Source organism: Diospyros lotus, chromosome 14, assembly GCF_014633365.1.
Source record: "Diospyros lotus cultivar Yz01 chromosome 14, ASM1463336v1, whole genome shotgun sequence".
In the NCBI taxonomy this organism is placed as follows: Eukaryota; Viridiplantae; Streptophyta; class Magnoliopsida; order Ericales; family Ebenaceae; genus Diospyros; species Diospyros lotus.
Genome location: NC_068351.1, coordinates 29726452 through 29736987, shown reverse-complemented (window position 1 = coordinate 29736987; position 10536 = coordinate 29726452). Strand labels below are relative to the sequence as shown.

The 10536-nt window shown below is 38.9% G+C and overlaps 1 protein-coding gene across 2 annotated transcripts; it reads left to right on the top strand.

The window, feature by feature from the left end:
* Positions 1–371: 371 nt before the first annotated feature.
* Positions 372–10321, top strand: LOC127790315 (chaperone protein ClpD, chloroplastic). Of its 2 annotated transcripts, none has more exons than XM_052319756.1 (12): positions 372–1322; positions 2854–3011; positions 3115–3338; positions 3571–3679; positions 3754–3884; positions 6785–6886; positions 6972–7253; positions 7348–7433; positions 7537–7831; positions 9020–9253; positions 9455–9688; positions 9808–10321. In XM_052319756.1, exons 1-12 carry the CDS (start codon positions 634–636, stop codon positions 10117–10119), a joined length of 2856 nt encoding a protein of 951 aa, XP_052175716.1. In that variant the 5' UTR covers positions 372–633; the 3' UTR covers positions 10120–10321. The 2 variants fall into 2 exon arrangements, with proteins under 2 accessions (XP_052175716.1, XP_052175717.1); XM_052319757.1 differs by having other exon boundaries at positions 969–1344.
* The last annotated feature ends 215 nt before the right edge of the window (positions 10322–10536 follow it).

The window sequence follows — 10536 nt, the reverse complement described above, 5'->3', positions numbered from 1 at the left end:
ATTTATCATAATTTTAAATTTTATAAAATTATTATTGTTACGCGATTCTCCTTCGCTTGTGTTCTCAATTTTAGTAGAAGAAGTGAATTGTAAATAGAGAGACTTTGTTTCACTATACAAGATAAAAAGTCGAACCCATAACTGGTACAAATTCCAACTTATTATTGATCCAATTACTTTAACCCTATAAAATTATTGTCTTTTAACTCGAGCATAAACCGTTAAAAAGAGAAAAAAAACAAAGTTATTGTTAGTACTAATAATAGCTGGGTAGTAGCTCTGCTCGGAAGCCGACCAACAGATGGCAATTGGAGGTTGGATTGCTGCATCAAAACAAAAGAAGCTTCAGAGAAGACTTGGTATTTGTGACACAAAGGCTGAGACACTTTTGGAGTTTGGCCGCAATAAAGTAAGCTCCTCCCAAGACACAGAGCAAAGCAAGCAAGAAAACGTGGTGGCTTTGGCGTGCGGCCAGATTCATTCTTTCTCTCTCTCTCTGTCCGAGAGATATTCCTTTCTTTGCTGCTCCTTCCTCCTTTGAATCCATATCTCCCAATCTGTCTCTCTGTATTTCTTCAAGTTCCAGCCTTTTTCTTCTTCAATTGCTGACAATTCGTTGTTCTGATTCTCTCTATGGAAGCCTCGCCTTCGTGTTCCTCTCCCCTTTCCGTTCACTCCACAATCAAGTTCTCTCCCCCTCTTTCTTCTCGCCACTGCCGTCGCCGCCGCGTCTCCGCAGTCATCCACCGCCGCCACGGCGCCCCTAAACTGCTCTCCCTGTCCCCGAACCGGTCTTCTTCTTTTACTGGTAGTACTAGTGGTAATTCTTCTTCTTCATACTTCGGAATTTCGATCGCGCCGGGAAGAACCCTAACTCCAGTGTCCAGGAAGCGCGTGTCGCCGCCGGCGATCTCCGCGGCGTTCGAGCGGTTCACGGAACGGGCAATCAAGGCTGTCGTGTTTTCCCAAAGGGAGGCCAAGGCCCTGGGCAAGGAAGTGGTGTTAACGCAGCATCTTCTGCTCGGTTTGGTCACCGAGAGCCGTGCGCCGGATGGGTTTCTCGGATCCGGAATCACCATAGACATGGCTCGCGAAGCGGTTCGCAGTATTTGGGACGATGAGGAGAGCGGCGACCGCAATTTGGTGGCTTCTTCCGAGGTTTCGTCGGCCACTGACGTGCCGTTTTCGATCAGCACGAAGCGGGTTTTCGAAGCGGCCGTGGAGTATTCGAGGACTATGGGGTACAATTTCATTGCGCCTGAGCACATCGCCATTGGCCTCTTCACTGTTGACGATGGCAGTGCTGCTCGAGTCCTCAAGAGGTACACACACACACACACACAAGTACGTGCGTGTGTGTATAAATTTATCTATTTCTTTTTGTGTGTGCAAATACATGTGCTTGTGGATTCTACTGTTTTTATTGATCTGCAATCATTTCTATATTTGTCAGAGGACTCTTATACATGGCTTGGTATCTGACATTATAGAAAATATGGCTATGAGTAGAGATGATTGGGGGGAGCTCGAATTTATGTCACTAACCCACGGAACTGAATACAAATGAAACAGGAGAATTTTCCAGACTGATACAAGAAAAACTTAAACGGCTATTTTATTGCCAAGTTGATTGTGTTTAAGAATAAATGATATGGTATGTCGTCTTGCTGATTCTTTTTTTTTTTTTTTTTTGTGGGTATGAATGGTTTAGGAGGATATGGCCATGGATAGAAACACATGGAGGTCTAGAATTCATGCAGCTGCTCACCTAGTAGGGTTAAGGCTTGGGATCATTGTTGTTGGTTTGAATGGTGAGGGGGTAATTGACTGCTACAATCCACAAAATACTAGAATGAGCTTTGAATAGTGGGCTGGAAATTTAGAAGGTGGGTTTGGGTATATTATTGCTACTCTACAAGAGACCTGACCATTTAGGAAATCTTTTATTTGTAATGAGACCTCTAGCATACTTTTTTATCACCGTATAATATAGACTTGTGCACCTGGACCAAGGGTATTCAAAGAAAAAGCTTGTTAGTCGCTTTGGACAAAGTTTGGGGAACCCAGTGGGTTCCGGGTTCCTAAACCCACTGAGGTTTTAGTAAATTTTAATATTTAGCAGTTACTTTTAACATTTAAAATTTAACATTTGTTAGGCCAATGAGAATTTGACACCTCTGCTGGGTTTGGGAACCCACTGGGTTCCCCAATCACTGTCCAGTGGTTTTGTCAAGCTGTAAGTGTGGTGACTCAGTTCCAAATGTTGTCCTGAGGATGGCAACCTCTCTTACCAGTTCAGTTAACCCCAAGAGTTTGGGAATTCAATATACTTAATCTCCATCTACCTTGCCCTAGAGCTTAAATTCTACTACACGCTAACAGGCATGGAAACTCTGATGCATCTAACCAGAGCATGTCTTTGGATCATCAAATGTGATTTTTACACAAGTATGTGAAACTTAGCCAGGTGGGTGCTGACTAACGATCATTAGTGGGCGGGTTCAGCAATTTCTTCAAATTTGAGATAACCAGTGTGGAGAACATGTCAGGCTATATGTCTGTATGCAGTAAACTCTAGGTGTAGTCTGTCTTATCAGCCAGAAAAAAATTGAGTTACAAAATACCCATGGAATCTCGAAGTTGCATCTGATTAGATTTGTGATGGCCCTCCACTTGGAGAAAGCCATTTGTTATTATCCCAGATCAAATACATATATGACATGCTTGGCACTGAAAATTTGTGTGTTATGATTTGTATCATCAAAGATGATCAGAAGAAATGCATCAGATGGAGGATGTTTTGTGTTATTTTGTTGATTTCGCATTTGTAGTACCAGACTAATATGATTTCAGATTAGGGGCAAATGTAAATCAGTTGGCAGCTGTGGCAGTTTTGAGACTTCAAGGAGAGCTCGCCAAAGATGGCAGAGAACCACCTGCGTTAAAAGGTGCACGGGAAAAAACATCAACTGCAAAATCCACCATTGTTAGATCGTCTGAGAAAGCAAGAGGTAAAATTTTTAAATTTTATTTCACTCTGCTCTTGGTTCCTCTATTTGATTTTGCGTGTAAAAGCTGGAGAGGAATGCTTAATTGTATTTCTGTTTTTGTTAGATGCATTGTCCCAATTCTGCGTGGATCTTTCTGCTCGTGCTAGTGATGGACTCATTGATCCTGTAATCGGCCGAGACACGGAAGTTCAGAGAATTATTCAGATACTTTGCAGAAGGACCAAAAACAATCCTATTCTTCTTGGGGAAGCTGGAGTTGGGAAAACAGCTATTGCTGAGGGGTTGGCAATTAGCATTGCTCAGGGAAATGTTCCTGTTTTCCTGTTGGTAGGTCTTTTCCTCCTAAGTAAATGAAAATTGTTACTTTAGGTCATGTAACTTCTTGGATTTGCTCATTCTTTTGGCGGGCTTCCTCCTCCTAAATGGAAGAGTAATGTAATTTCCGGTCATTTAAATTCTTGGGTTTTATTCAGTTTCAGCTAATTGTTTCCTAAAAATCATTCTGAATAACCATTTGATTGGCTTTGTTTTTCTGTTCTCTCTCTCTTTTTTTACTCAGGCAAAACGCATCATGGCCTTGGATATTGGTCTATTAATTGCAGGGGCTAAGGAGAGGGGAGAGTTAGAAGGACGTGTTACGGCATTAATAAAGGATGTAAAGAAGTCAGGTGAATACATTTCTAGGGTGCTTGCAATCAGAAACCTTTACATCATGGCTCATCATCATATGATGGCATTGCAGGCAATGTCATTCTTTTTATTGATGAAGTCCATACGCTTATTGGTTCGGGTACAGTTGGACGGGGAAACAAGGGTTCAGGTCTTGATGTTGCAAATCTTCTGAAGCCATCTCTTGGGAGAGGTGAAGTACAGGTGATTGCTTCTGACATAAAACTAATTCATATACCCATAGTCTTAACTGCTGCATGAGGGCTGCATCCAATTGTTATCTTTGTCTAACTACAACTGGAAAAATGACACAGACGAGTAAATACATGGGATATGATCATATGAATAATACCAGCTTATTGCATATGACAGCAGTTGATGGTGGAAACGAACACTTGGTACCTCACTTAATGCGTCTTGCTGAAAACATGGTTTTTCCTCTTTGCCCCTTTCTATGAGGTTAGGCCCATACTTGAATTAAGAATGTTATGATCCTAGGTCTATGGGAAGAAAATAATGTGATTCTTGATTGAGAGCAGACTGAATCTAGGAAACCAAGGCACAACAAGAGTGACACTCAGGCTATTTCTAGAGCTACATTGGATCTCATAAACAACGTGTAACCTTCTAGTGTTTCAAACATTTCTAAACTGCTTTGGCAGTAAAATTGGCACCAGAGAAACCTGGCATGTTACCTGCGAAGTCTCTAATGTGAAGAAAATTCCAAAGTAGACAACAAGACCTTGGTGTCTGTCTTGAGAAACTAATTATATTAAGAAACTAATTGCATTTTACCAATTCATATTGCCGCTTCCCCTTCCTCAGGTAGTGTGGCTGGCCATGAACCCCAAGCATTGGCTTGTGGAACATGGGCCTAAGCCCAGTGTTCTAAAAGGCCACCTAGGCGCCGGGCCCGATCAATCAGGCCTAATGGACGACTAGGCAGCGCCTAACTTTCAAAGACTTACAAATTTACCTTGGCACCCTAGGCGCTAGGCCTCAAGCTGGCGGGTGACTAGCGCCTAGTGCGTTTTAGAACACTGTCTAAGCCATCCAATCACAAACGGGCTGGACTGGGTTGGGCTGGCCTAGCCTGTCCTAGGAATGCCTTTAGGTGCGCTTTTTCTGAGCTGGTTTGGCCCAGCTCAGCTCATTAATTACACGGGCTGAGCTTGGGCTTGGCCATGGATAAAATGCTAGTCTGAACTTGGCCCATGATCTCATAGGATGGGTCGAGCCAAGATAGCCCATTAGCTTTCGAGCCAAGCCAGGCCTGCGGCCCACGAGCTGTAATGCACTAAGCTACTCAAAAGGCTGACAAGCAGACCTATTTTTTAAATAATCTTAAAATTAATTCTATAAAATACATTTTAATAAATTAAAAATAATTTTGTAAAAATATATTTATTTAATTAATATGTGAGAAGGATTTAATGTTTTATAAAAATATTTGTTTAAATACAAATTCCACTTTTAAAATAAAAGGTTAAAAGTTAAAAGTTTGAAAATTGAAACTTCTAAAAGTTTCTAATAGTCCAATTCCACTTTTAATACTCTTTCTATAAATATTTAGAAGTTATAAAAATGAATGCATATTTTTTTTATTATTAAATCTTAATCTCATAATTCTCATTCTTATAACTTATATCAGCTTTTTAATTTTGTATTATATAATTTTGTAACATATTCTTGTAAAGTTATATTGTTATAAAAATTATTTTTAGTGATTGTCTACATGATCATATGAATAATATTTATATAATTTTTATTGATTGTCATTGTGACATTGTTTATATGATTTTTTAAATTATTAGACGTAGTAAATTAAATATCAAAATTGTAATATTTATAATCTTATATATTTTCTATAAGATCAGAATTAGTCCGAGCCCAACGGGCCAAGCCCTCAGATGGGGTTATGCCATGAGAGCCCAATAAAGGGTTAGGAGCACAGGCTGCCCAACCCTTTTGACATTTCTATGATGAATGTATAATATAGTGATCCCAATAAAGGTTATTATCCTTGACAAATACAGAATCAACCCCCCAAAATGTTAAATACCATGACATTGGAGCATACATAATTTTTCATATATAAGATAAGTAAAACCAAATTTCTTTTCCAAAGATTCCATTGTTATAAATTCAATTTCTAACTTTTACATCATGGTGTAACAACAATAGATGTCATAAGGCTACAAATCAAAGGTATCAGGGTAATAACTCAGGAAATCATAATCAACAATTAATCAATAATGATATAAAATATGTGTATATATCTCCTAGGGCATCCATGGGCCCATGAGTCCACATCGTACCAGGGTATCAATTCCCTAAAATGTACCTGCTTGGAGTCAGTAGGAGGGCACCTATTTCTTCCCCAAGTTGAGAAATCAGAGTTATTATTTTGCCACATGTATTAAGTAGCATTTGATTTCTATTCTAGTTGCCAGAGTTATCATTGACTTGACTCACCTCAACTCTCAGACTCCCTCAGGCTTCACATCAGCGGTCCTATCCATACCACATCACATCCTAAACACAATAAAATGTTTAATAAACTCCACTTGAGGCTGGAGTTTATTTTTCCTTGAGTTTTCCAGTCCAATATCAAGTATTTGACTGGACAAATGGTCTGTTATGTACTTTCCATTTTTGACTGCCATCTTAAAATATCTTTTTCCATCGAGTGCTTTAGTCAAACCTTTATCACCAATTTCCTTCTTATGATTTCTCAAGTCTGCTTTTGTTGTCACCTCAATCATTTCCTCTTTATTGATTATTCAGTTATTCCCTTTACAGTTTCAATGTCAGCAAGTGTTAGATTTTCCTTGATTGCTTACAAGAAAGAGGTTAAACTTTGATAGCTGGTACATTTTGTCACCAGAGATGTGCCACTACCTAGGTTGTGTGGCATATGCCCTTTCCTGTACCTTGTTTCTTCCTCCTGTTCTACTTCTTTTCTTAACTAAAGGCCTATATGTGCATATGATTTTAAAGGAACTTTTTTCATTGTATTTTCTATAAAGTAAAATTCCACCCCGATACCTTCTTTTTGAGTGTAGTTGGGTATATCTAAAATGTGCCAAAATTATTCTTTGCAGTGTATAGCATCTACAACTACGGATGAATACAGGACACATTTTGAAAAAGATAAAGCATTAGCACGAAGATTCCAGCCAGTGATGATTAATGAACCGAGTCTGGTAACAATTTTAAAATTTCTTCTAATGTATCTAATATCAGGTATGTTGTGTGACCATTTACTAGATTGGCTGTTAAAAATTACAGGATGACACAGTTAGGATACTCTTGGGTTTGCGTGAAAAGTATGAGGCCCATCATAAGTGTCAATTCACGTTAGAGGCCTTGAATGCTGCTGTTTACCTTTCAGCAAGGTATATTCCTGATCGGAATCTTCCTGACAAGGCCATTGATCTCATTGATGAGGCTGGAAGTAAAGCCCGAATGGAATCATTCAGAAGAAAAAAGGAAGAGCAAACTTGTATACTCTCAAAATCGCCAGATGATTACTGGCAAGAGATTAGAGCCGTTCAGGCCATGCATGAAGTGGTAATTCAACTGCTCCTGTAGGCGGGATCCATTTGTTATTTAAGAGTCAAATCATCTCAATGTTCTAATGGTTTCTACTTCATACTTTGAGCAGGTCCTTGCTGGTAACCTGAGTAAAGATGACGGCATTTCCAGCATTGAAGACAACACATCTTTGACAGACACATCTAACAATGAAGTGTATGCCTACTATCCCTTCATTTGTGAATGAAGAATCAACATGTCAAACTCAAGTTCTCTGGATTGGCTTCTGAACTGAGTGTTTATCTTGTTTGCTTTTCAGACCTATAGTTGTTGGGCCTGGTGAAATAGCAGCAGTGGTTTCACTCTGGTCAGGGATTCCAGTTCAGCAGCTTACTGCTGATGAAAGAATGCTTCTGGTGGGTCTTGATGAGCACCTTAAGAAACGGGTTGTTGGTCAAGATGAAGCAGTTGCTGCAATCTGTCGAGCTGTGAAGAGATCCCGGGTTGGCCTGAATGACCCTAAGAGGCCCATTGCAGCAATGCTGTTCTGTGGCCCCACCGGCGTTGGCAAAACTGAGTTAACAAAAGCTTTGGCAGCTTGCTATTTTGGCTCAGTAAGACTTTATGCATATGCTTCCAGTTTAATCTATCTGCACTGATAATCTCTACAATAAATTGTTTGCCCAATTTGCTAAAGAAAGATAAAATCTGGATTTCTTGTTCTTCTAACTTATCAATTTCAACTTCATGGATAACTGAAATCTTTAAACACACAATGGCAAAGTTTTTGGGGCTAATGCTCTTACTAGTCATCTTTTTGTATGACCAATACCAACAAACATCTTTTTGTAAGATCACCCTTACATTTCATATTGTAACCCAAAAAAATTAATCAGCCTTTCTTAAATGCACACAATAGTTTGTTAATTTGGTTTCACTTATATATTGATTTATGATGGCCAACCCACACTCGTCTGGATGCCAGATTGGTAGGATGATCCCAACCCCAAAATTAATCTGCCTTGACATAAATTAAAATGTAAGGATATGGAAAAGCTAAAATAAGAGGGTAACTGAGATATAAAAGGCAAAAAATTAGAGATTGCTAGACTTTGATTTGACCATTTGTTTTCTCATTATAGGCTTTTTAATAACGGAACTTCACTCAATCATGGCTTTATGGCCAATTTTTTTCAGTTGGATCCCTAATCCTTTTTCACCTCCAAGATTCATTATGAATTCTGTCATGTCTATTAGATTATGAGATTTACAACTATATATGGTGGTACACCTTTTTGGAAATGGACTGCATTAAGAAGCTAAAGATAGCACTGGATGCACAAGTAACAATCTACAATCCCCCCTCAACCATTGCAAGACTGGGAGCCTCGGGGTTGCCCTTTATAGTCTGGACAGGGGTACTACTGGAGTAAAAAGGGTCTGAGGTACTCTTGCAGTTCATGGTAGGTCATTTTTCTTCTATTTTCCCTCTAGAAGGATAACTGAAACTTAAAAAGTCACTTAATAAAGTTAAATTGTAATAACAATTTGATTCAACTAAATTATGGTAGGATCAAAAAAGCTGTGGATAAATTGGCAATTTGGTGGTTAAGAGAAATCTTTGGTGTACACAATATTGGTTCTTTCAGTACTGAAAGTCTCAACTGTCCATCCAATATGATAACAAGAACCCTAGTCTTAGTAATTACCAGTTGCTTCCATGTTGATTCACGTCTCATAACCATATTTCTAGTAAATAATATGGATGGAATAGTTATGTAAATCTTATGTTTCTACAACAGGAAGGTGCCATGCTAAGACTGGACATGAGTGAATATATGGAGCGGCACACTGTCAGTAAGTTAATAGGCTCACCTCCAGGTTATGTAGGCTATGGAGAAGGGGGCACTCTTACAGAAGCTATCAGAAAACGACCTTTTACAGTGGTACTACTTGATGAAATTGAAAAGGCCCATCCAGATATATTTAATATTCTCCTCCAAATATTTGAAGACGGTCACCTTGCAGATTCCCAGGTTTGTTCTTGCTAAATGTATTATTGTTCTTTTCATCAAAAAAGTTTGTTACATGGACCTTATGGCTCACCTGAGCAAGGAAACAGAAAGAACCTCTACTCTTAGAAAAGAAGTAATCTTTTCAATAACCAAATTGTATCCTTATGCCCTACTTGATCAATCAGTTAAAATGATGAAGCCCTACCATGAATTGTTTAACAGGGTCGAAGGGTATCATTTAAGAATGCATTGTTGGTGATGACTTCCAATGTGGGTTCTACTGCCATTGCAAAGGGCAGGCACAACGCCATCAGTTTCTTCACTGCAGAGGACGAGACAACTTCATATGCTGGATTGAAAGCATTGGTAATGGAAGAACTGAAGGCCTACTTCCGACCAGAGTTGCTGAACCGGATAGATGAAGTAGTTGTTTTCCGTCCCTTAGAGAAGATTCAGGTTTGTGTCCTTGACACTTCTTTGTTAGTGCAGGTTCTTTTTCTTGTTTCATTTTTGAGACCTTTAGGCCTCAGTAGCACTAAAGCTAAGATGGTAACGCTGCTTCTGCGTTGTTTCAGATGCTTGAAATACTAAACCTAATGCTACTAGAGGTGAAGGGAAGGCTGTCATCTGTGGGAATCAGCCTGGAGGTGTCTGAAAGAGTAATGGATCTCATATGTGAACAAGGTTTTGACCGTAGTTATGGTGCGAGGCCCCTTAGGAGGGCTGTAACTCTCTTAATTGAAGACCTCCTGAGTGAAGCATTTCTGTCTGGAGATATCAATCCTGGTGACACTGCCATCATTGATTTGGATGATTCAGGAAGCCCAGTAGTCAGCAACAGTCCCAGTCCTAATATTCATTTGTCAGATTCAACATCCCTTTTATAGGTAATATCATGCTAATAATAATGTCAACCAATTCTTGTATGTAAATTGGACCTGTACTGTATATCCTATTAAATTTTGTTCTATATGGTATAGCAATGAACTCATTCTTGTACAGAAAGGCAGGGCAGGCAAATAACAATATTCTTTGTACTATAATACCATTGACAACCATTTTGGGATATAAAATCTTCTCATTATTGCCTGGGAACAATCTTTTATGAGGACAACGAAGTTGAACAATGGTTGTTTGGTTTAAGGCCTGTTGGTATTGCTGTGTTATTGTCACGTGAAAGCAGGGTGGGTTTATTATTTTTACAGATTACCAAACATCTTAATGAATTAGGAAAAACATATTATATATGCTTTAATTATAGGCTATATTATATAATTTATTTATATTTGATCATTTATATAATA

Coding starts and splice junctions, on each gene's coding strand:
- LOC127790315 (XM_052319756.1), top strand. CDS start 634: ATGGAAGCCTCGCCTTCGTGTTCCTCTCCCCTTTCCGTTCACTCCACA. Junction 1,323..2,853: donor GCTGCTCGAGTCCTCAAGAG/GTACACACACAC, acceptor ATATGATTTCAG/ATTAGGGGCAAATGTAAATC. Junction 3,885..6,784: donor TTGGGAGAGGTGAAGTACAG/GTGATTGCTTCT, acceptor TATTCTTTGCAG/TGTATAGCATCTACAACTAC.